The 27,430-nt window shown below is 33.1% G+C and overlaps 1 protein-coding gene across 1 annotated transcript; it reads right to left on the reverse strand.

Moving 5' to 3' along the window:
• Nucleotides 1–1,262: 1,262 nt before the first annotated feature.
• LOC136271477 (uncharacterized) lies at nt 1,263–20,048 on the reverse strand. Its single transcript, XM_066071553.1, has 9 exons — nt 20,032–20,048; nt 16,527–16,592; nt 16,204–16,429; nt 15,920–16,036; nt 5,525–5,606; nt 4,343–4,428; nt 3,927–3,962; nt 2,548–2,610; nt 1,263–1,291 (listed from the first exon to the last, which is right to left on the reverse strand). Exons 2-9 carry the CDS (start codon nt 16,569–16,571, stop codon nt 1,263–1,265), a joined length of 684 nt encoding a protein of 227 aa, XP_065927625.1. The 5' UTR covers nt 16,572–16,592; nt 20,032–20,048.
• Between the last annotated feature and the right edge of the window lie 7,382 nt (nt 20,049–27,430).

Genomic DNA, 27,430 nt, shown 5'->3' on the forward strand with positions numbered 1-27,430 from the left:
CAAAAACCGTTAGTATGCAAGTGATCTGCTGGATATGTTGTAAACACGGTAATGGTTGGTTTACAAGAAGTAACTGCATTTTTAAACTCGCGAAACTTGATAAACTAAAAGAACGACGTTCAAAGACAGAAACACCCTTAGAAATTTTAAAGACGACGATTGCCTCATTTCAATATATCGACTTAATGAAGGAATGATTATACCCAGATCATTTGAATTGCTTTATTGGTGAGGTAAGAGATAGAACAAAACATAAAAAGAAATCCACTATATAGTTATATTAAGTTCTACGGCATCGCAATATTACGCCACAGGTAGTCTTCGAGAACGACTTAAATAGTGAATATTCGTCAAAACAAAAAATCAACAACAATAGACTGAATATATTGTTCGAGATCCATCGCTTTGAGCTTTTCAAAAATTTTAGGCACATACATGTATGTACATGTTTATACTCATGCCACCTTGAATGTTGTGTCTGTACATTTACATCTCAAAGATGTCATGCATGTGTATCTATAAAAACCAATACATAGAAATTCGACAAAAGAAATGAAAAATACGTTTTTACCGTTTAACATAAACATGACTTAGCTAAGACATTACTAAGTTTGCTTTATGCTACGGTATAAGACATACTTAAGCAGGACTTATGTAGGTCCTAAGATTCTGCCTAAGTCCTACTTATGACCCTACTTAAGTCAAAATCTTAGCATGCTTTATGTTACGGGGCCCGTAACATAAAGCATGCTAAGATTTTGACTTAGGACCAGGAAATTAGAAAAGCTAAAACGAATTTTAGCGTTTGGAAAAGAAGAAATTTAACAATTTTTGGTACAAGTTAGTGTACAGTTGTTTACACATTAATTATTTCGAAACTCGTTTATACTGAAGTTTATAACTTTATTATTATTATTGTTATATTCAGTAGTATATTCTAACTATATTTACTATACTATATTTTATATACTATCAGACAACAATGATTTTATTAGCCCCTTTGGGACGAACATATTGCCCTCCGCTTCGCGTCGGGCAATATTTCGTCCCTCAAGGGCTAATATAATCAATGTTGCCCTCAACCCCAGTCAATATTTGTATAATATTATCCAATCTAGACAATGTTTTGAAGATAAGTTAAGATGAGCTCGCTTGTCATCTTAGTCTCGCGTTTTCACTACATTTCTTTCGAAAAAGTAAGAATGAGATCAAAAGTGGGCTCATATAAGATTAATGGCCCCAGCCCAAACACCAGTAAAGCTCTAGTCTCGAGCTCGTTTAGTATCAGATACTGTATAAGTAGAAAACATTACAGTGTTTTTAATTTCACAAAGTTTAAGATCGGACAATTGTCCGTGAACATTGTTGTGAACACCTGTGCTAATTTTTAATTTTTTATCTTGAACATCTCATTAGGGAAAACTTTTTATAGACATCCTTTAAACCCATGTTGTCTGCGAAAGGTATAATAATTCATATTGGGCAGTTCACTTTAAAAACCTAAAAAAAGAGGTCCTAGACTACGTTTTCCGCCTTATTTACAGGCCAAAATATCAGATGCGCATTATAGACCAGTGCGTATTGTATTTGACAATTTTTTTAAATTAATTATTTTCTCAAAGCATTTAATTGGATAAGTACAGTAAATTAACGTAATTCCAAAAAATAATGTAATTGCATGGTTGCATGTTCTGGTGGTTAATTCATTACCCATAAGAACTGGCGGTTAATTAAATAAATAACTCATGTGTATATTAAAAACCAAAGGTAAAAAGAAAGGTACTTACAGAGGAAATTATGAAATAATTTTAGACCCGTGGAATTAAGTAAGTTTACAGTATTAGTTCATTTCAAACTGGTATATGTAATTGTTAGAAAACAAGCACCGGCGTCGGAAGCAAATTGAAAGGGGGGGGGGGTAGACTAATCCTCAGAAATATTGAGGAAAAGGTAATTCCCCAAATCATGGAAATCCTAATCCGTGGTGGAGGGGGGTGGGGGGTGGAATATACCTATACTTTCAAAAGAAAAAAAAATTACTTACCCAAATTTTTTTCTCCATCAAATTCCTAATCCGGGGGGGGGGGGGGGGGCTAGTATGCTTCTGAATCCAACGTCTCAATCTTTCAAGGTAAACTTAGGAACAATAATCTTTTCTGCGAGAAAAAGTGGGGGGGGGGGGGGCTGAACCCTCTATCATGCTATGTTTCTAATGGTTAGCTATAACTTTGCAAAAAAAGCCCCCCCCCCCCCCCCCCCTAGCCCCCGGTTCTGACGCCTATGACAAGAAAGGTTTATTCTCAGGCGAGCATTAATTTTCATGCTCAAGCTGAAGTCAATCATGAATAGTATCTGTGGCTTGCTTTAAGTACATATATATTGGTGATGTATAACAAGGGGAACGCCTTTTGAGCACCTTACGATATATACAGTAATTTTAAGGACCTCAACTCGTATGGTTATTTCTGTTTCATGGAAAAAAACTAGATTCTGTTATTGTTTTATCATAATTATAGTTTATGATTACTGTACATAGTCTTGACTTACTATTCATGGTGTAGTGTTTTGTTACATGTGTGCCCCCTTCTCTCTTCTGGTTTTCTTTTTTTCCTGAATAATTATTATAACTCATTTACATTTGTATCGACTAAATCATTCAAGGTAGTACACAACAGTTAAGCTAAAATTGTTATATCGTTCGATTTTTCTATTACATGTAACTTGATATATTATTACAGGGAATGTTCAAATTATGGAAAATTTGAAGAGGAAAACACGGACTTAATATTTTTGTCCACTTCGCCTTAACTTGAGATGCTGAACGTCTGTTAAAGTAATTTTTTCATCAACTATTTAAATCTTCTTTCAATGAAGTGTGAAATGAAATATTCATCGTTAGAATAATTATTATTTTTATTATTATTATAAAGATATATCTACCAATGCTTCTACTGCTATTAATAAGATATACCTTTTTGCTACTTGCATACATTAAAATGACCCCTAAATGTTTACTTAAGGTAATTGATCCACAATAGCCTAATATTCATTGAATCTGGATGCCAAACAGATATGTTTTGGCATAATACTTATTACACTTGATTTTCATTTTTATGTATCAATATGTAAGAGAGTAAATTGTCCTAAAGCTGATTTTTTCTTATCTTGTATAACTTGTAAAAATCAATTTTTTAAAAACCGAAACAAAAAATTGTTTTTAACTGCTTTTTATTCCTTATGATCAAATGCATATTTCAATAATATCATTTATTTATATTCTTAGTATTTTTTTTTTATTTTTTTAAAAATAAATATGCTTGTCCCCAAAGACCTTAATGCAATTTTCATTATAGCCTGTCCCAAGATAATTATGCTGCACATTTGGACGATTACAAACAAAAATACACATACCATACATGTACCTGTTATAGAAGTGCAATTGAAATCGATGAAAGGAAAACTTTACAAGGTAACTTCATTCACATATTATCATTTGTCCGACAGGAACGAAAACAGACTTCTTTGGGATTTATCATGGGTAATGTTAACATATTTGGTACATTTGGAAGTCACTCAGAATACGTCGCCGAATTTTTCAACGTTATCACCCGGGTACCTTCATCTCTTTAGCAATAGAAAATCCCCGTAGACTGTTTAGTCGTGTATTGAAACCTGGTAAGCTAGAGGGGTGTTTCAAAGAGGAAGACTTTGGGTTTTATATCGAATAATTTAGGAAAATAAGCGGCTAATATATCTTAGGACAGACTATAAATTTATATATTGCTGCTTAGATAATAACAATATTGAAAATTTCTCGTGGTAAATCCTTTTCTACTCTAAAATTCTTCAAGATAATATTAGATTGCTTCCGAAGCATTGGTGGAAATTCAAGGTTTTAAAATAAGGTCCTAATATGGATCAGATACCTTTGGGTAATTTCTTTTTGCAGCACTTAAAGGTCTCTGAAAAGAAATTGTAAGTTCAAATTTAAAATAAAATTTAGGTATGTGATTGCCATGACCCCGTTATTAAAATTTGTTTTTTCCTCGGAGTAAAATATAAGACATTCCTTTGTTTAAACATGACACGTGACTGCAGAATATATATTGATATGACCTTGAAATTTGATTAACAGTAAATTTGTATTCTGATAATTGTTGAGGCTAAATTTCAGGCACATCTTCAAATAATAAAAATCGCAAAAATATCAAATGAATATAGCTTTTTTAAATTATCAACATACGTATACGCTCTATATCATTTTTTTTTTGCCTCGAGTTATTTATTGGTATAGTTTATGTTATTTTCTTGAAATAATGGACCAACGTTTAAATGAACTTACTTTTTAAGAATACTAAATATATCGCAACAATTAATATCGCAAAACACATTGCCGCTGAAATGAAATACAGAGCCGTCATTGATTTCCTAAAATTGAAAAAAATATTAAATAAAATTAAACAGAAAATGATTTCTAAAAATGTTGCCGAATTTAGTTACGTTTTTACTAATCAGTCTGGGCGGACTCCGAAAACGGAGTAAAATGATTTTTCACAAGTGAAAATACTGCGAAAAAGAAGTTTGGCGCATGCGCAGTCCATCAAAATGCCACATTTTTACGTGAAAACAGGACACTCAGGAAAATTGATCGTGCAATGCGAATTATTCATATGCAGGTCTGAAAATTCGTTTAAATGCTTTAAAAGACAGGTTTCGACAGAATGTATTTGGCAAAAATAGACGTTCGTTTGGCAAATCAAATCTTATATGCTGTCAAAGTAAGTCAATTCTGTTTCCGATCACGATGTCAGTAAAAGTGAATAAACTAATGTTGTTTTTTTTATGATTTCATTATAATTAAAGATTATTTATGTGCTAGGGTGTGAAATAAACTACTAACGCGAGTTTTATATCCCGTTTGTAGTCTTCACACTTTTCTGTTGATCACGCGACGGCTCGCCCAGTCGACACTTCTTAAAACTTTGTATAGATCGTAATTAGTCGTATTTTTTTTTAACATCACCTTTATTAAAGGCTTGAATATTTACATAAGTACAACATTTAAATTTCCATCTCTATACTTCCAAATTTTAATATGAAGTCCGATTTTTCAATCTTACAAGTTCGGGTCAACCACGCGTGAATTGAAATTTGTTTTATATATTTTTCCCGTTGTTTACTGAAACATTTTCACATTTCTTTTGAAGTATAATTCAAAAATTAACCATTTCTGTATCTTTCCAAATTTTTTTTTACGCTTCTGAAGGATTTTAATCTATTTTTCAATCACGTTTTCACGAAGAAGGGAAGCAACTCTGCATTATTTACATTAGTTACAAAACGGAAGTTGAGAAAATCGCAATGCAGCATGACGGTGCCAAAGACTCCGTTTTCGGAGTTAACTCCGTTTTCAGAGTCCACCCAGACTGCTAATAGAAATATGTTTGTCGACATCGTTGAAAAACTAATTGAGACTAAAAAAATCAATAACATAATTTACAAACTATCTACAAAATGATCTTACGAAGTATTCGATTCATCACTATTGGTTGCTGCAATTGTTAATTTTGTTGCGGACATCGAAACAAGCTTATAACAGTCAGGATCTGTAAATTTCAAAAGCTCTTACAATATTTAATCAATATGTACATGTAATATATTATTATTTTTTAAAGTGCGATTATATATATATATATATATATATATATATATATATATATATATATATATATATATATATATATATATATATATATAGAGGGAATTTTTTATCTCGAGTCCTATATCAGCCCGAGAGTCGTCAGGCTCAAGGGCTGATATACAGCAACCGAGGGCTAATTTAGTATGCAATATAAAAAAAATGCCATGTCTCCATTTTTAAATCATTAACTTATAGAAGATATCGAAGAAACATCGTTATTGTCACCAAATCGCTTCGTATCTATAGATTTGTCTTTTATAAACTTTCCTGTCCGTTTGCACCAGCTGTTGTTACATTTGTATACCAAGTTGACGTCGACGTAATAGTCCATTTTCGAGTAACCGTATTCCGGTAAGAATTTCACATTAGGTTTCTACTCGATGCGGGTATATGAACATCCGGTTTCCCGAAAATGACTTTTGAAAGGTTCTCAGTGCCACAAAGCGGGTATTACAGAATCGCGGAGTTACCTGTCACTTTTACAGAAGAGATCCCCTTCTAAGACAGTGCAAACTTGCAGAGGAATTAAAGTTGGAAGTTTTAAACGACGAATCAGGTAATGTATTGGAATAAAAAAACAATGCAGTCGCTTTGAACATGTTAAAATCGGCACCCTTATTAAATACATATACTTTACGATTTAATTCTTGAAATGTAAAATTGCATTGTGAAAGGTTAGGCCTATATTGAACTTCATTACATCATATTTATGGCTGATAAAAAATACAATATCTAGCCAATTTATGCACGTTACGTGGATGAAATTTGAAAAGTTTTCCTTGAATTCATATTTTATTTCTTATTTATAAATCATCTCATAAGAGCCGTAATAAACATAAGTTCTCACAAACATTATTAATAAACCGAATAAATTTAATATCATTCAGTTACATTATTTTAAAATTCCAAGACGAGTTGCAAAGTGGAAATGGAAGTACTGAGAAGGATATTTTGGCAATAGGGGATGTTACAAAGTGGTCAGTTAATTTGGCAATATTACCATCAGTTGAGTCGTGTGACATAATGGTGCATCCCCTGAATGATTGTGGATTGGAAGCTTCACGATTAACATCCTACATGAAGGATAATGCCTATAAGTTACACAGAGACAACCATATCAGTGATGTAACTATTGCGGAGGTAACTGTTTCTGCACCATACATTTAATACTTTTATGTGAAAGCATGCTGTGTACCAGAAACTAGACAGACTAAAACCCCATATGTCACTTGGGTACTTTTAAAAACTAACGGACATGTTTATGGTGGCGGTTGTTCTTGTGTTTGTAAGCAAATTTTGTATATCTGTATTATGTGAATGATAATCATGTAATAGTTATAGATTGTGCACTTGTTTTCCTTTCATTAATAGCATTTTCAGACATTGTTTTTCTCATTTTTGTGTTGCAACTGAGAGAAGTACTTAAGAGGCACTTAATTTAAATCGGTTTTTTGTTTCGTATTCGTACTTGGATCGTTGACTTCACATTCATACACCACCTATCATCTACCCCAGTGCTGGCAACTTGGGGATATCCATTTTCATGTAACCAGCTATTCATCTGGTATGAAACTGGTATTGTTTATCATCTTCATTTCATCATTTCATTCGGTCATCCAATCCAGTGTATTTGAATGATAAGAACAATATCAATATTTACTTGATAATGTTTTGCATTTTTTTTTTCAGATGTAATAGAATATGTAAACAGTGTGTTGCCCTATTGTTCTCCCTGGTGAGTTTTAGTGATAGACAAAAGAATCGCTATACGGAGGCATGTACTGCCATTGGGTGTATGTGGGACAGGCCAAAGAAAACATTTGAGCCAATGGAGATAGACAACATTGATTTGCAGAAAAATACAACAACTGAGAAAACATTTTGCCAACTCCCCAAATTTCTCCCCTTGTGGTGAAATCAATTTAAGGGAAGTTGAGAAAAATGTATTTACTCTGTTTTAATCAAGCAACTTATTACTACTACAGGTTTTAGATCATCCAAGTGATGACAACTCTTCTGATGATGAAATGGATGTTCCTACACTAAAAAATTGCTTTACAAACTGGCACAAAAAATTTCCATTTTAGAACACTTAAAAATGACTTACACACCAGATGTTGTATTAGAAATAGAAAAGATTACTAGAGGTCAGTCCAACAACACTGCCTGGTTCGAACATAGATACATGCATGGCAGGATTACAGCACCAATTTTTTATGGAGGGTAATCGTGTTCAAAAATCCAGACATGTAAATTTGTTAATCCGAATGCGCAATCTTGTCGATGTGTGAGCCTGAGTAAGAATGAGTGTAATTTTGATCGTATAACCTAAAAAACGCAGGGATAAACACTTTAGAGTTGACCCCACAGACCTTCAATCTAATTTTCCATACAGATGCTTAATTGCAGCTGTAAAATGCTGTTTGTTATTTACATGTAACCTGCTACTTTAATACACACTTTCCATCTCAAATCTCTGCATTTGTATTTCCGTTTTCTGAAATATCACGGCTGACATCTTCCAAATTGACAAATGTAAAGTCTACAAGTTTATCGAATTTTGACATGACCATTTATGGAAACAGTGACGTCACTGATTGAAAAAGGCTAGCTGCAGGTAAAGGCATGCCGTAATCGCCGGAATAGGGACGGAATAAATAAAAAAATATATATTAGGTAGGCCTATAATCATATTATCTCTGGATAACAACATTTCATAGAAAGTATTATTTTTCGGAAAATTAAATTATGAGATTGGTGTACATTTTATCAAAAAAATGTATAAAAGATGCTAGTAAAGAATTCGATCGGCTTCAGATATATCCTCTTACAACTGAAAAGAATTACATTTAATGACTTTGTTTGAATACACGTGTACAAAATTATATACGCATTTTTATTCATAGGCGTCGGAGCCCGGGGGGGGGGGGGGCTTAGCCCGCCCCGCCCCCCCCCCCAATTTTTTTTGCCAAGTTAGACCTAACCATTAAAAACATAGCAACAGGGATGGTTCACCCCCCCCCCCCCCACCCCACCACCACTTTTTCCTCGCAAAAAACAAAATTATTCCTGAAAAGAACTTAAAGAGAATGAAATATTAATAGTGATATTGAAAATTGGAGTCATAGTAGGTATACTAGCATCCCCCACCACCACCACCACCACGGATTAGGAATTTTTTGATTTGATTGGGGGGGGGGGGATTGGGAAGGTATACCCCCCCCCCACCCCCCCCCCCCCCCCCCGGATTATGATTTTCACGATTTGGGGAATTCTTGTCAAGATTTTCTATGATTAGTTTAGCCCACCCCCCTTTCAATTTGCTTTCGACGCCACTGTTATTAGAATACATGCAACAAATTGTTAAAGTATAGGCCTCGGCTGAATTAAGAAAGTATCTCCAAATGCATCGCTACCACAAAGTTGTGACAAGACAAGACGCACCCCCCCCCCCCACCCACACACACACAAATCCCCCGCGAAAAATTACACGGGGTCGGTTAGCCGAGTAGCAAAGTTATCGATAAGAAAAACAAACTATTTAAAGACATTGGTTTTGAGATTGTGATTAATATGGGACATAAGAAATGAAACCCTCTTTAAAAAAATGAATAAAAATTCCAAAAATAATGTGAACTGTCTTGAAATTAAAATGTGTATACATTATTTTAAGAAATGTTTCTTTGCATTGTCGGCAATATATAGGGAAAGAAGCCTATCATGCAGGTAAAAATTAGCATGTTTTTTTATTATTTCAAGCAATTATATGAATATGACGTCCTGAATGTCGGTTCAATACAAACTAATTTTGTGAAGTTGGTTGATAAAAATTTTCTGGAGAGCTATTATGATAGGCTTTACAGCCACCTGTGAACTAGCTGCAGGTATGTAGCTCCCGGTCTGAAAAAAATTCAGACGAACGACCTGGGAGCTACAGTGCCTCCCATAGTAAAACCTCAATTTGCGGCGCACAAAAAATATGTGCTAGTTAATTTATTATTATATATATCATGACAGCATAAAATGTGTATAAATTATTTTAAGAATTTTTTTTGCATTGTCGGCAATATATAGGGAAAGAAGCCTATCATGCAGGTAAAAATTAGCATTTTTTATTATTATTTCAAGCAATTATATGAATATGACGTCCTGAATGTCGGTTCAATACAAACTAAATTTGTGAAGTTGGTTGATAAAAATTTTCTGGAGAGCTATTATGATAGGCTTTACAGCCACCTGTGAACTAACTGCAGGTATGTAGCTCCCGGTCTGAAAAAAATTCAGACGAACGACCTGGGAGCTACAGTGCCTCCCATAGTAAAACCTCAATTTGCGGCGCACAAAAAATATGTGCTAGTTAATTTATTATTATATATATCATGACAGCATAAAATGTGTATAAATTATTTTAAGAATTTTTTTTGCATTGTCGGCAATATATAGGGAAAGAAGCCTATCATGCAGGTAAAAATTAGCATTTTTTATTATTATTTCAAGCAATTATATGAATATGACGTCCTGAATGTCGGTTCAATACAAACTAAATTTGTGAAGTTGGTTGATAAAAATTTTCTGGAGAGCTATTATGATAGGCTTTACAGCCACCTGTGAACTAACTGCAGGTATGTAGCTCCCGGTCTGAAAAAAATTCAGACGAACGACCTGGGAGCTACAGTGCCTCCCATAGTAAAACCTCAATTTGCGGCGCACAAAAAATATGTGCTAGTTTATTTATTATTATTGAAGATTGTATTATTATTTATCTTTCAACCACACAACAACAAAAAGTATAAATACATGTAAAGTAACATAAATTTTTCCGCGAAAAATTACCAAATCTTTGCAGGTCTAACTAGTCTAACTAATTCAGAAAAATAACAAGAGTAAAACTGTCAATGACAGCAAAACGGGTTTTGTTTTGTGTGAACAGTTTAGCTGAATGTTATGTTTATTTTTCGTCCATTCCGGCGGTTACGGCATGTCTTTTCCCGCAGCAAGGCAGTTGCCATATAAGGTCATGTCAAAATTCGACAAACTTGTAGACTTTACATTTGTCAATTTGCATCATGTCAGATGTGCTATTGCCGAGCCTGAAGTTACAAATGCAGAAACTACGGATTGAAAGTGTGCAAAGTTGAAGGTTTAATTAGCAAATGAATTAATTTTTAACTCTGTCATGCATTTGAAATTTACTTACAATCCTGAAAATTATATCTTGAAGAAAATACTTAGCACTTCTGTAGATTGTTCTCATTCTCCTGTACCTTCCCTTGCATCTGGTAAAAAGTATGAACCTGTAGCCAGACAACAGTACATTGAAAAACACAAAAGATCACACAAGAATTTTAAAGTAGACCCATGTAGTTTGTTTGTGAGCGAAAAATATCCTTTTATGAGAGCTTCACCAGATGGAAGAGTTTCTTGCAAATGTTGTGGAGTGGGGCTCCCTGAGGTCAAATGTAGTTTAACGTACCAAATTTCGAACTGTAAAGAAGCCTGTTAAGAAGACCATTACAATCTTTACATTGATGAAAACAAGGATGTTAGGTTTAAGCATATTTCTCCATGGTATGATCAAACTCAAGGGCAGCGGGAATTTGCAAATCCTTATGGTGTGATTTTGAGGGGGGGGGGGTGTTCACAAGAAGGGGAATTATTATTGACAGAACAAATTTTGATGGTGATATGTTTTTTGAAATTCAAATGTTTTGATAAATATGTCATAAACTCACTGTTACATTAAATGTAACTTCCTGGTTGTAATATAAATTTGTAATCAAAATTTGATCAACTTTCGAAAAGTTCCCTTCATATTACATGTGCTATGTAACAATTCGCATTAAAAACACCAAGTTCAAGTTATTGCAGATATATTATATTAATTTTATTGTTCTTTTAAGCAGATTTTTATGGTCTTTGCATTTGTCTGTACAGGCAATTTTTGGCCAATGAGATTTCGCTAGGAAAATAAAAAACAATGACTATACTGTTACATGAGTAATTTTTCATCTATCACTTAAGACACACACTACTCACATTCTTCATGTGTACAATGAAATACCGTTATCTTATTACATGTCATGTTAAGTTCCTGACAATTGCTTTAAAAATCACACATTGACAAATAGTTTAAACTGATACAATCAATTATTTTCTCACCTCTTATTTCACTTAAGGCTCCCGAAAGGTGCTTAAAAAGGCACATACTTTTACAATTTTGTCACACAGACGTTTTATTTTCAGTGGAATAGTGTGGGATAAAATTGTGTTGTTCTTTAACCTACAAATTGCTCGTTCCACATGGATACGAAACTTTGCAATTTGTTTCGTTTTCAAAACATCATGTGCAGTGAGATGTTTACATTTCCCCCATGAACACATTTTGATAGATGGAGGTATATTCAATATAGCCATTCTTTCTAACAGTAAATCTCTTATTCAAAAGCCCATGTGTGTCCTCACGTCATCACAAGGTCTTGCAATATCTAAAAATCCAAAGTGCTCAGTTATGTACCTGTTTGATACATTTCCACTCCAAAAATTTGAAATGAACATGAAAGCTCCTGAAGGAGTAACAACAACTAACGCTTATAAGAACTGTATGTTCTAGACTGTGCCGTTGGATTGGAAGGCCATTCAATTAAAACATTCAGTACAATCAATTATGCAAGTTGTTTTGGGAAAACTGATTTAAAACACTTTCAATTTTTTTTTAAATACATTTAGAAGATGGTCATCTTGTCCACAAACAAGTACCGCTTCAGATCATCCTTGTACCTAAAGGTCATGTGCAGCAGTTCAGCTTCAGACTTTTCCATGTCCTGTTGTGTCAAGTTTGTCTGGCATTCTGCATTACAAGTGTGGGGATGGACCTTTTCATTCCCATATGAACAATAATCATGATCACTGAAAGCTAAAATATAAAAAGAAAAGTTATACCACATGTTATTATTATTTACTTGCATTAGTTTGTCATTATTACTATTTTGTTATTATAAGATTAAGGTTTTTTTTGCATTATAAGGTTCACATTTCTTAAAACAAATCAACATACTTGCGGTTCGTTCTTCAAATGGTATGGGTTGCACAGTGATTTCCTTATTGACAGGGAATGGAGAGAGTTGTTCTCCATATGCGTCATCTTTATCCTACAAATATATAAACAGTACATGTACAATGTGCATTCTTTTGAGTAGGCCCTATATGTAAATTTAGAATAAATACATTTGTATGCCATTGATTTAGAGTCAATTATAAATCATTGATTAAAAAGAAGATATACCGTGATTCGAATAGAGTACATACCACTAAAAGAATATCCGTTGCAGTAGCGTGAGTAGGTCGATGATCATTCTCCTGATCAGACATGTCTCTGTTGGTGTTATTTGCGGCTTGTTGAATGGACCACTTTTCGAGTTGTACCTCGATTTCCCCAAAAGCACTTAAAGTTATTGTTTCGGAAAAGCTCAGGGTATGGGTGGTCCTGTGTTGTTTACCATCAACAAAATGCATGGAGCATATCCTGTCGTGTCGAGAAGGTTCGAAGTCACGGCATCTTGGCAATTCAAGCAATTTTGTTTGAAGTTTTGGATGCTTTGACGAGGGAAAAGGAAAGAATTCTACGTCTCTCATAAACCCATACTTCCCCCTTTTCCTTGAATCGGAAGAACAACCTTCTGCGACACAGTAATACTGTGGCATGTCGTAGCAAACGATGTCGTTTCCAATATAACAATTTTGCTGGAAGTGATGCACCCCGCATTTTCATAAAAATCACGTGACTTATGTGCGGACTTAATTATAGAATAGAGCCGGTAATGGTAATCCGAAAATGGACTATTATTTGATATGATACTCTGACATTGAACGACTCATACCGATATCTACGTCATAATAGCTGATGATTAATGGAAAGGAGTGTAATAACAACCAATGATACCCAAAAGGGGTGTGTTATAAATCTAATTACACACCCAAGGGTTTTTTACACAAGGGTAGGCGAATTTTCGGTTTATATTACACAGGGCGACAAGGGGTATACTTCTATAAGGAAATCTCTACTACTATATTAAAATAATATACTTGAATTTTGGGGCTTTAATATTGAAATCGGAAGAGTACTGTCTTTTGTTTTACATATTTTAAACATCATTGGTACTTGAAGATTACCAATTTATTTTTATTTTACTCAATCAAGCTTCGCTAATTAATAATCAACGAAAAATCCTTTTAAAAATCCGGAAATCATCTGGATTTTTTGGAGTTTTTATTCTTGCGCATGCGCATTACATTCACGCTAAATCACAGGAGGCTTTTTAGTTTATGTTTCCACAACATCACATTTGCATGGATAATTTCAGTAACGATATTACAAATACGTATAAATTGAAAATTTGTCATATATTCTGTTCATAACAGGAAATACGGGAGATAACTCTAGCTCAGTTCATTATATATATTAAAACCGGAGAGTTCCGAATGTCAACCTGGTGTGTAAATTCGAAACGAGTAAAAATGTTGGAGAAAAAGTGTTGAATTATTCATTAATATGATTTTTTTTTTTAGATGAACGGTAATTACAGTCTCAAAATGGTTTGTTATGAATAATTTGACTGTTATTTTAAATGCAAATTCATTAATTTTCATCCAAAATCGATTCGTAGTGAATATGCAATGTTTTGCTACAATACGGGTATATGGGAGGTATTTTACAGTTAAATTATTCTAACTAAGCAGAGTGAAGTGAAATTAATAGCATGATTATACGGTTAAAGCTTGGTTATGTAAATGTCAACAATACGGTTTGTAAATGTATCTCAGCATTTTGTAAATGTCCAATATCATTTGCAATGTCAACCCGTGCACGCACGGGTCAAAGTCTAGTGATATATTATGCATTTATATAATTGAATGTATAGCTTTAATTTAATATGCTTGGTTCATGTAAAGGACTGTTGAATGTCTGGTTACGTTAATCTGACTCTGAATTTATCTTTTTAGAACAATACGAATACTTACATTTGTAGCATGGGACTGCCTGATTTATCTCAAAGTCCGTCTGGTTAATTAATAATGGACAAGTGGCTGACGTACGTTTCGTCTACTTATCTCAAAATATCATTATATTTAATACAGAAAACGCGTTCCGAAAATCCCTGAATATTTTGGGAGTAGTTGCCCTTTGACATTGCTGTTAAATGAAAGTAACTGCACTTTAAATTTAACGATTAACGTCACATAAAATAGCAGAATCGAGGTATATTCATACCTCTGCAGAGAAAACGGAGAAAACATTTAGAAGTAAATAGCAACAACACATAAAACAAAGGTGCAGCGAATATTTTCAAAGACTATTTGAAATTAAAAATTAAAAAGTTTTAAATGTTCAACTGTGATAAATTAGACGGGGTGTACCGCTAATGTAAAGGCCAATTTGAACGGATGTTTGAAGATCATCGCTTCTTGTGAAATAAATGTCTCACTTGAAAGTCCTCGGTAAAACGAAACCTTTATAAGGTTTGTTACTGACTGACTACGGTACTCTATCGGGTCGATCAAGCCCGAAATAGTTCCGTAGTCAGTTAGTAAAAAATCCAATAGTATACACTATGGAACCTAATGATTACACGTTGCGATCACGTCAAACATCAAAATATTATGGTTAAGTTGTTGTATATAGATGGCATTTTTAAATTGCATCACATATTAGCCCGAGATTGCTGTGTATCAGCCCAGAGCCGTCAGACTCGAGGTCTGATATACAGCGACAGAGGGTTAATATGAGATGCGATTTAAAAAATGCCATGTCATGATTTTTATATCATATACTTATTGAAAATATGAAAGAAACAATAACAAAACATCATGTGATTAATGATCATTGCCATCAATTCACCCTGTGTCCATATAATCCATCTCTTAAAAACTTTCTTAGAAAATTGCTGTTTTCATACCAAGTTGACGTCGACGTAATTAGTTGACGTCATATTAGAACATCGGAGTTAAACGACGCATTCCGAACTCAACGTCATAATTGCTGATGATTAACAAAAATGGGTTTGTATTTCATCCAAAGATTACCGGACAGGGAAGTGTAATAAATGTTATTACACACTCCTAGAGTGTATTACACACGGGTTGGCGAATTTTCGGTTTATTTCGCATATCAAGGACAGAAAAGGGTATATTTTCTATAAGTATACGATAAAGTCTTCTTACATTTGTATGCTGACGAAGAGAGATAAGAAGCATCGCATTTCGGAAACGTTTCGCTGCATGCAGCTGATATCTGATCTTGAATTACTCCTCCAGGAACATTAAACTCTACACAATGTCCTGAAAACGTACAAAAGTGTCAGACTCAAACTAATGCACAATATTTCATAAAAATATATATTATAAGCTATATATATATTTATAAAGTATATGATTAAGGAATTGTATATTTGATGAATGAACAAAATCTGCTTTTGGTTTTGCTAAATCAAAATAAAAACCCATACCAAATATAAATCTGGAAGGAGCGCATACTTCCAATGTTTCATTTCTATATCCGTTTATTACGCAGTGGTACTCGAACTGTTCAACACTTGAACAGTTTTGCAAAAATGCTATTCTGATACAGTTTTTCTTTTGAGCAGCTATGTCCCATTCTTTTTTAGATGTTGGGCAAGATGATACGATTTTAACGCTGTCGACGGCCTCTTGACAGTATCTATTTTCACTTTGCTACATATTTGTTATAAGAAAATAAAATATAAAATAGTTTTATTAATCTTTTAGTGTACCAATTTCATAATATTTTCAATTTGATCATTTGTATTACCTGTGACTTTATTAAGAGCACAAAAAGTATCAGAAGCAGACGCATTTTGATTCCTTCTTTGTACCTCTACAAAAATGAAATTATCCAAGATTAGATTATCGCCGTTTACAACAATTTATTTATTCCTTTTTTTACCTATTATCATTATATTTCAGTTTTATCAATATTTGTTACAATTAAATGAAGACCAAAAACTACTTGATTCAACGTAATGCAGCTTTACATGTTTATTTCAAATACTGTTAATTTTAGGAAAGTAAACATAATGATACAGTGTGTCATCGTATTATTATAATACCTAGTATTGTTTGATGTCTTAGCTTTAAGGTTCTCCGATCCTAAACCTCAAAGTATATTTTTAATCATAAAAATGTTACTTATCTTTTAAACTTTATAAATGAAATGAAATAAAAAGAAATTAACTAATAGTACCCATGCATTTTACGAATTAATTGCAATGCTGCACACACGATGGATACGATAAAGTTGAGATTGAAAGAGAAAAAAACCGGTTGTACCGGTGCATCGGAGGGTTCAACCCATTTCCCAATAAGTAGTAGTTCTCCGTGAAACCACTAAGCTTAGCAGTTCGTTGAATACATGAATGTAATAATAACACTACAAAACTAATTAATTTGTCTATATAAAAGGCAGATTTATGGTACGAATAAAAAAATCGGATAAATTAGACTTATCTAACATTGTTGAGGATGGGAGACCATTAAAAATAAGCAAAGGATGTTCTACCGAGACTTCGTTTATATTAAATTATAATTTTAAAGTCTTATATTTAATGGTTGCATATTTACTATTTAGTCGTGCTTTGTATAGTACTGCATGGTGAAATACAACGTATTCAGCAGAGTGTTTTTTTTCTTTCCAATATACTGATCTATTTTAAGAAATTATAGACTGTATGAACAAGTAAACCAAATAGATTGCATTTTAAAAAAATGAAATATATATATATATATATATATATATATATATATATATATATATATATATATATATATATATATATATATATATATATATATATATACATGTATGTAACATTTTTATTGTTTTCTATCCAAAGAATTTGGCTGATTTCAAGGCGTAACCCTTTTTTGAAAATTATAAATAACCACAAAATAATATTACTCATTATCTATTACAAATACATGTAAGCAACAAATAATGTATTATATACTAAAATGTAACTGCTTTGCAATGCTTCCAAAATCACCTTTAAGACAGATTGACATGTTACTTTAAAGCCATATGTCAGATTCGGCAACACATATTATTGATATTAGAAATTGTCCTATTGTTGTTTTTACTCGATTACATTAATTCATCCCTTTCAGTCAAAACGTATTTTGTCAATAATTAGACTAAAGTCTCCGGTGTCTTCCCACTTAGCTAAAATTCTGAATATTTTATGGGTGACTGATTTTAGCTAAGTGGGATTGGTGCACAGGTAAGGGTGTCAAAGAACAAAGGAAATTAATTACAGGTGAATTAAAGTCTGTTCAATTATTGACCTTAGGTAAATGTTTAGTTAATCAATAAAATAACAGGCAATTTTTTAAAGATTATGTTTAAAATAAAGAAAATTAAATATATGTAATAGATGTAAATTTTAAGAATTAAAAAGGCTTTGTTCTATGATTGATCATTAAATTTTATTTTATGTAAAATTACTTAATATTCATTCTTTTAAGGAGAGGGAAAACAGACAAGGTTGCATTAAAGTTTATTTTAAATACATGTACAATCATAGTCAACAACAAACGCTGTTTAGTAATTATGACTGTTTTTGAATATCATATACATGTACATAAATATTTTAGCATGTTAGTTTGATTTAATTTACTTTTTAGTGCAAATATGCTTGGGTGGATTGAAGCTTATCTTACCGATAGACAATTAACAAAGAATGAATTTAGAAGGTCTTTCATCCATTTATTAAACTATACATGCTGGAATAATTGTTATTTAATTAGAAAACCTTAAATTTTTAGGTATTTCATAGTGTCTTTATACCGTTGTAAAGTGTTTTTGAGATTGAAAATGAATCTGGGATACCATAAGGATTAGTATCAGTGCTTGACCCTTTTTTTGTTTTTGATATACATTAATAATACTGCTATAGCATATAAAATAACATTAGATTATTTGCTGCTGATACAATACCCCTGTTTTCTATTGTTGATAATGAAACTATTACCCCTTCTATGTCCTTAATTGGGGATCTTGAAAAAATAAAAATTACATGGTCCAAATGGCTGTTGATCAAATCCTCATGTACATATAGGAGTACATTTTCAGGTTGATTGAACTTGGACTAATCATATACTATAGTAACAAATATGCAAGAAAAGATATGTAAGAGGCTGAATATACTTAGATTACTGAAACATGTCATAGAAATTCCTTTATAGAATCTATTTTGCTTTTATGCTTCAAAATGGTACAGGTAGAAGCTGCAAAACTTATTTATGGGCTTAGAGTTAATTCATCTAGATCATGTTTTTATGATGGACTTGGCTGGGAACCTTTACATCTTAGAAGAACACAACATAAACTACATTTAATGTACATGTATAAGATAGTAAATGGTGTAGCATTTACTGAAATTAAATTAGTTTGATTGAAGTTTCATATGATCTAATTAAGCCATCAATTTCTGTGGTGTGTTGTTTATGTAAGCAAATGTTTGTCAGGCCTAATAAATTTATTTTATTATTTCATTTTTTTTTTATTTTATTTTATTTATTCAATTCATAAATAATAATCCTTTCATAAATTTATAGAACTTAAAATCTTAATTTTAAAAACACTGTAGTTCCATATTGACAAGAATATATACACGTAACTATATATCACAGGCGATTTCTATACACGTCAGGTAGTTCACACCTAAAACAGACCATATTCAATGCTCACTCAGGTGTGAAAATCACAATTTTAGCAAGATGGGAATAGGAATTTCAAAATTTTAGCTTCGTGGGAATAAACCAATTGTCCTATTATCATTAATGATAAATAATGCGTCTTGGGTAATATGACACCCAACTCAGACAATTGTATATAAATTCAAATATTATCTATCTATCTATCTATCTATCTATCTATCTATCTAAACATTGTTATATATATATAATTCAATCGTTTTTCCAATTACTGGTATTATTTTGCATGCTACAATTCAAATACTCAATGAAAATGTTAACTATTAACGCTAATTAACTCTACCTATGAAAAAAGGTTTACTTGTTACATATAAAATTTCTAGCTATAGATTGTAATTACGAAATCGAAAGTAAATACTTTAAAAGATAGATTATTGAATGTCTTGAACATACTTTAAAACTATAAAACAACTACATATATTATATAAGACAAGTTAAGCTAGTTCTTCAGGTTATCATTATCTTGCATTATAAAAAAAATATCACTACCATACAGCTATTTTTTATCCTTCATTAATAATTTTTGGGGCAATCTTTATACGTACCTTTTTAGCAACCGGAAGATCTTCACTACGCAAACGCGAGTCTAGTATTGTTTATCAAACTCAATGTTTTTCTTTTGTTTTTGTTTTTGTTTTTGTTTTTTTTTTTTTTTTTTATTTTCCCCAAAAAATAATTGAAATCGTGGTTGAACTTTACAATGTATATACAAAAGTCGATTTTTACAACATTGGTGATAAGAAATGGTTCTGTATAAAGTAACGGTAAATTAAAATGGGTCGTTGACCCATTTTAAGGTGCTCCTAATAACAGGTTTTGGGGTATCAGGTACTTAAAAACACATTGAGCTTGTGTCGGCCTTGTAAACTGCGTGAAACATTCTTAAATTTCCTGCAGTTGTCCTCATTAGTTGAAATGTGGTGATTGAGTAGAAAGTAAGATGCCCTTCGGCATTTCTTGAACCTTTGCAGGTAATATGAAACTTTTTTTTTAGAAAGTCTTTTTTATTTAAACGCCCCCGTAAAATGTTTGTAATAAAATGAGCTTTTCAAACGTTTACTCTTTCTATGTTTCGACATGAATGAAATATATATTTCAATTGAATGTGTAATTTATTCCAGTATATAAGAATAGATAAAATCGGATCGAACAGCAGGCATAATTCCTACAATATATGATATACCTTATAGTAAAGGTATACTATTAATATAAATTTTCTATATTCAAGAATTACACACACAGACAGATATCGTATTTTCATGTTATATAAAATAATTATCCCAGTAAGTAACATCAAAAGCCCTCGCGAGATTCGAACTCGGGATGTATGGATCACAAGTCCGACACCTTATTCTCTCGGCAATAGAGTAAGTTACATGCTTTTTACTCCATAAAATAATTTTAATAAAACGAAATGTTGTTTCGATCAGCGGTCAGCCATTTTGTGATGATGTGTTATTCCACCTTAAGTAAAGAAAATATCTGATCCATATACTAGGTTCGGTGGGGTTAACATTTTTGCTTCATGAAAGCGTCTTGATTTTCAATACAAAATAATATTCAAGCTTATCCAACTACTTATGTTCTCATAGCAGCTGTTACATCTTAACTCTAAAATCAAGTTAAGTTAAGAAAGACCTTTATTTTAACGCAAGCTTAAAAGAAAATATTGCAAGACAAGTTAATATCCCCACTTTCTTGGAATACTAATGCGTTTTATCTTTAAATTTATTTCCATAAAATGATTTGAAATAATAAAATTTCAAATATTAATTTGTTTAATGTCTACTTATTGTTACGATCTGCATAATTATATGATTTATAAAAACAAGTGCTTGAACTCAAATTGTATCGAGTATAGTAATACATATGATATTATCAAATCATCTTTCAAGTTGGTTTACATAGCGGATAGCGGTAATCCCATCATCCCGCAAGTAAAAAAAAATATATCGTTATGCAAATATATATATATATATATATATATATATATATATATATATATATATATATATATATATATATATATATATATATATATATATATATATGACGTAAATATACATCATTAATCGCATTGTATAAATGTGTAGGAAAGTTACAGTAGTGTCTACAACTGGCAATCGCACATGTTACAAGCCTTTCGTCTTCTTGATGTACTTGAGGCTCAACTCAAATTTAAACTTAGGAATCACAAGTCCAATTGTTGGTTACCAAGCAGTTAATTAACAAGCGTAATCGTATAGTCAGAATTACAACATCAGTGAAAAGCAGCCCAAATCAAAGATCGATTTAATATCATTTTACATGGACATAAACATTGACAGTTCCAAACAGTTCGGCACATCTAGTACGATGATCATGAGTGAAAATTTAGTGTTCAAATCCCAAAGTTATATTTTACATGTATTTCTAAATAAAGTAACCAAACTGCCAGAACTGTCTATCAAAGAGTATGGATGCAGGTTTTGAGTCCCCGAATCTCTGAGTTTCCCACCTGTGTATGATTAACCGTTTACGCATCATACATTCATTCATACATGGATTAAAGGTCACAAAGGTTAAATAGCATTACATGACTGTAGGCCCTGTCACACCAAGCTGCGTCCCCACGGCGTGTTCACGGCGTTGTAAAATTCATGGAATCGCCGTAGGATCGCAAGGAAAATTAAGAAAAAATATAGAGTTTTATTTGAAAATTTTACAAGTGGGGTCGTCAGGGCGTCCTGACCATGGCGACCGAGGCGTTCTTACAGACCTCCCACGGCGTGTAACTGCGTTTCCACGGAGTTCTACTCGGCGATTAACTGCGCTCTCGCTGAGTCTCCGCCGCGCGCTCATGGCGTGCTAGGAGATTTTACTGCGCGTCCTCGGCGTGCTCTGCGCGCTGACTGCGTGCACAAGACGTTCTTTACTTCTTGGTAGGTTAATATTAATTTGTACAATTGTATGGGAAACAAACAAGAATTTACAACTAGTAAACAAATGATTAAAAAAATGTTTTGATTTTATGAAAAGGTACATTGTAATTGAAACATAGTTACTTCTAAACAATTTGTGAAGGACTAGGATTAAACTCTTAGTAGTCAGGTCTATAAAAAAGATCAGTTATAAGTTGCTAGAAAACATAGAAAATATTTGAAAACATCAGAACCAAATGGCATGAATTCCATCTACGTCCATTGAAAGGTCTTGGAATATTAGCAAATGCTACTTTTTACATAGTCATCTACATCCAGTTTGATAATTATTACATCGCTTGCTATTGTACATGTACAACAGCCATTTTTCGAGTTTTCGTGGTCTTGATGACAAAGCACTAAAAACGCCGTGGGAGCGCGGTATAAACGCAGAAGAAACGTCACGAGAGCGCGATAAACGCAGCAACAGCTCTTTGGGGTCGCTGTGTGAACGCAGCCAAATCGAAAACAACTTAATTGTTCAAACGCTGTGGATGCGCAGTGAGAGCGCGATAGAGACGCAGTGAGATCCCATAGCACTCCGTGAGGTATTCGTGCAAGCGCAATTGACTTATCACTGCGTCTACACGGCGATTAGCTGCGTTCCTTGAGCGCGCCGACGGAGCTCTCGTGGCGCTGTTGGAGATCTTACGGCGCTGCCACGGCGATCTCACTACGCTTCTACGGCGTGTTTATCAGAACGCCGAGCCACGGTGCGTACTTTGTGCATGTTCAAAGTGCGCGCCGTCGCATGGCGTTCCTCAGTGTTCAAGGCGATCCCACCGCGACGGACGAAGATTCCGTTGCGTTCTTACGGCGCTGTAGGAGACTCTACTGCGTTTACCTCGGCGTTTTACATTATTTAAGGACGCAGCGGGATCGCCGTGAGGACGCAGCTCCGGTGTGACAGGGGTTTAACTTGCAATATCAGGGCCTTCATTGCAGACACAGGATGCCAAAAATGACAACTTGTTGATAACTTGTTTATCTAGGTATACATAAGTATCATAGTGACTAATTTTGTTTGTCCTGTATGTACTTTCCCTCCGAACTATTTTAACCCGTAGTGTATTCGCCCCAACTGTGTAAAAATCGGCTCGCGAAAAAAGATCTGTTTAATCTAAGTAATTAAAACTGAGTGTGGTTTTAGCTATGAAACGAAATTCAATGAAATAATCAACATGTCAAAATATAGGTTATGATAAAGTTTTAAACCATAGAAGATAAAATGATTTACAACCTCAACGACAACAATCCAGATAGGAATAGTGTATTGTAGGGTATCAATGTCATTGTCGATATGAGAGAGAGAGAGAGAGAGAGAGAGAGAGAGAGAGAGAGAGAGAGTTTTGTCAAAAGAGAAAAGAGAGGATATAGCTAGGGTAGGGCAGACCAACTAGCAAGCTTTAATTTGAACGGTGTTACATGTAGCGCACGTGTGGTTTACATCGACTCTCTCTCTCCTCTCTCTCGCTTGCTATTTCTCTCTCTCTCTCTCTCTCTCTCTCTCTCTCTCTCTCTCTCTCTCTCTCTCTCTCTCTCTCATCACCTAGCATTTCCTTTTCCGTGGAGGGGTTTGGGGTAATTGTGATATCTTACATTAGCTAGCGAAAATGATTAAAAAAAAACATGAACTTTTCTTTAAAATGTGTGTGGATGTTGTACTCAATAATCTGTTTTCAGTATATAAATTTCGGGGGGGGGGGGGGGGGCTATATAGTCCTAATTTAATTTGTCAGTTATTCTGTCCCCACTTCGTTTTCTCTTCGTTTCCAGGCTTTTTTTGATTTGGCTCGGCAAATTAATTTCAAACTTTCTGTGTAGCTCCATAACGATTCACTATAGATAAATATATATATATATATATATATATATATATATATATATATATATATATATATATATATATATATATATATATATATATATATATATCCGTTCTTGATTAAATTTGACTCTTATAATGGATTTAATGCTCCAATAAATATAGGGTAGAAAAGAGTAGACGGGACTTTTTTGCGCATATCCTACTGTACCATTCATTCAACACAGGTATTAGCACTCATCGAGTTCGACTTTAATTTTTTTATCCACTGGTTTTAAAAGCTGTATAAATAAATTAGAGCTGCGTTGGTGCATCTATTTAGTACCCAAATGGACCAAAATATAACCAAATGAATCTAAAAAAATTGACAAAATTAGTTTTAAACGACTCATTTTTCAATTCTAATCGGGTATGTCCTTAGAAAAATCTTGAACCACACACATGTTTAGCAAATAAAACGACAATTGTTTCATTTTTTATGGGAAGGGGGTGGTGCCGGTAAAAGACATGTATTGTTTGTGGCAGTTGGGCTATACTCTCATTTGTTATAATAGGTAATACTACATATTGATATAAAATGAAAGTTTCCAATTCCACTGTACATAGCTTCTATCGTGCATTTTGACCCGCACGATAGTTAAAAACAGTTTTCAAAGCATATAATGTAATTCAACCGATCATTTTTGGAAATAATTTTTCTGGATCCCCGCCTGGTACGTCCTCCTCCATGTACATTAAAATTACATGTACGTTGACTATATAATTATGTAAACATTAACTTAATCGGCTATGTTATATGAGGATAACATTTTTTATCAATGTATTTGCAGGATAGGTAACAAATACCAGCCTATTTGTTGGTTTCCGCACTGGTTATTTGAGATAATTTGCCGCCATCTTCTATGCATTCCCCACACCACACACAGTTTCTTTATTTGGTCTTCTGTGTGTATGGCGACAAATTGGTAAATTTGCACTTCTCGACCCTTGTAGCTTCACCCTTATTACAATTTATCTGGCTAAGTGTAATGTAGTAGTATATTTAAGAGTACACACATCTTTGCAGTGCTTATATACATCTTTAGAGAGTAACGTACATACAAAGTAAACTTTTGTATGATTTATATGCATTTATTGTCAATTTTGGTGCGTGGGGAGGGGGGGGGGGTAGGAAACTACAGAGACACTCAACTTGTGTGTGATACATATGCCTGTATATACCTTCTATTCTTTCTTGTTGATACATCAATGAATGAATTATAACAAACTACAACAACAGATTTTGAAAAATTCATGCACAATCAAATTTTTAAAATTTTACTGTTCTCTGCACAAGAAATCGGCAATGTGAACAAACTGGCACCTATTATCCCTACCTTTAATTATACAGAATATGTATCCTTCTATATTGAAAACAATGCCAAAAGTAAGACTCATAAAAAGTTGTTTACTCAAGAAAAGGGGAAAAAATTGTATTGATTAATAATTCCGTATGATGTTGTAATATTTCAATGATTAGTTTATAATCATAGTACTAGTGTATGCCTGTATACATAAAAAACGATAAGTAATGCTTATATTTATTGGTGAAACCTGGACTGATTATTTATATTTAGATTAAAACATATTTTAGTTACTATAATCTTCATGCGCGGAGGGGGTTTATAAAGGAAGGGTTCAGGGGGTCTGGACTTTTCTCGGAAAAATTGAAGCTTATTTCATTTACATAGTAAAATTATTGAAAATTGGCCTAGGACCCTCCCCCTCCCCTACCGAAAAAATTGGCTCCGCTTATAAAGCTCTCTACCATAACCGCATTTTTACACAAAAAGGGTGAATAAAGCCGGGGTTTAAACTATTGGTGGTGAAATACCCCAGGGTTCAAACGCATCAGGTGGAAATGCACCAGGGCAAACAAAATCGCTTAGATCTGCGAACCACACTGCATTATTACTAGTCTACTTGAATATTCTGTGTAAAAATAAATACAAACAATTATTTAGCTAGCTAGGGAGAAGTCAACATAGCATTTATTGGTATATAAGAGCTTGGACTAATGATCTTTTTTTAGAACAGTTTGATGTCGCTAGGATACGTGTTTTCAGATCCTTGATTTGATTGGTTAATTAGATATTGAATCTCGAATTTCGAATCTTGAATCTCGTATTTCGAATCTCGTATTTTGAATCTCGTATCTCGAATGATCCTTCTCGGCTTTTGTACATAATGTGTCATTCTTGTTCAAAAAGAGGTACATATTAAACTAGTCCAGCATTTAGTTCTCTCAATACTTTGATTCGTAATAGGTAGCGCCTTTCCAAAGCTTCTGGGTTCTGATTACACGAATCAAAGCGTTTAGCATATACCGGTATGCTAAGCGCTTAAAAAAGAAAAAGCAGCTAGCAATGATGTAGTGTTCGTATATGGAATTCCATAGTTCGTTACTCAAAAACTGAATAGTTATGAAAATATAGGAGTTTAATATTTTTTTTTTACTTAATAACGAGTAATCGACTAAGAAATTCGATTATTTGAAAGCTCGTCGACATCCTTAATATATATATATATATATATATATATATATATATATATATATATATATATATATATTAGATGTATTACTTTAGGAATAATCAAAACTTCTTTAAAATACATCAGGCTCAAAAATGATTTTATCTAAAACCCGAACAGTGTACAAGTGAAATTTAATCAAGAAATTGCGCTTATCAATATCATGAATTATATACATGTATATCTGTACCTTACATGTACATGTTAATAAATTATCATTAACTGCATACAAAAATTAGGAACAACCATTATTTACTCTTTATAATTAATGAGTTTAGGTCCTGTTAACTCGACTTAAGGCATATCCCCAAGTACCGTACATTGGGGAAAATGTCGTATATCTGTAATTGCCTTTATGCTGACCACAAATTAGAACTTGGAGGTTAGTGTTCCATGAGAAATAATTTCATAAACATACAGCTAAGTTGAAACTGGGCCTCAATAAATAAATGCTTTTTTAATATGATTGAAAAGGAAATTGATTTTGATATTAACTTTCACGTAATGTAAAAACAGGAAGACGGATATTGTTTTCATTATAATTATATTTAATGTTATAGTATTGTTTCCTGGTATTCTTCTACGACC

The sequence above is a fragment of the Magallana gigas genome, chromosome 9, assembly GCF_963853765.1.
Source record: "Magallana gigas chromosome 9, xbMagGiga1.1, whole genome shotgun sequence".
In the NCBI taxonomy this organism is placed as follows: Eukaryota; Metazoa; Mollusca; class Bivalvia; order Ostreida; family Ostreidae; genus Magallana; species Magallana gigas.

What these genes read in the sequence shown, in the direction of transcription:
- LOC136271477 (XM_066071553.1), bottom strand. Translation starts at nt 16,571, where the DNA reads ATGCGTCTGCTTCTGATACTTTTTGTGCTCTTAATAAAGTCACAG. An exon ending in TGCTCTTAATAAAGTCACAG is followed by an intron (nt 16,430 to 16,526) that starts GTAATACAAATG and finishes ACAAATATGTAG; the next exon opens with CAAAGTGAAAATAGATACTG. An exon ending in CTCTTCGTCAGCATACAAAT is followed by an intron (nt 5,607 to 15,919) that starts GTAAGAAGACTT and finishes TGAAATTTACAG; the next exon opens with ATCCTGACTGTTATAAGCTT.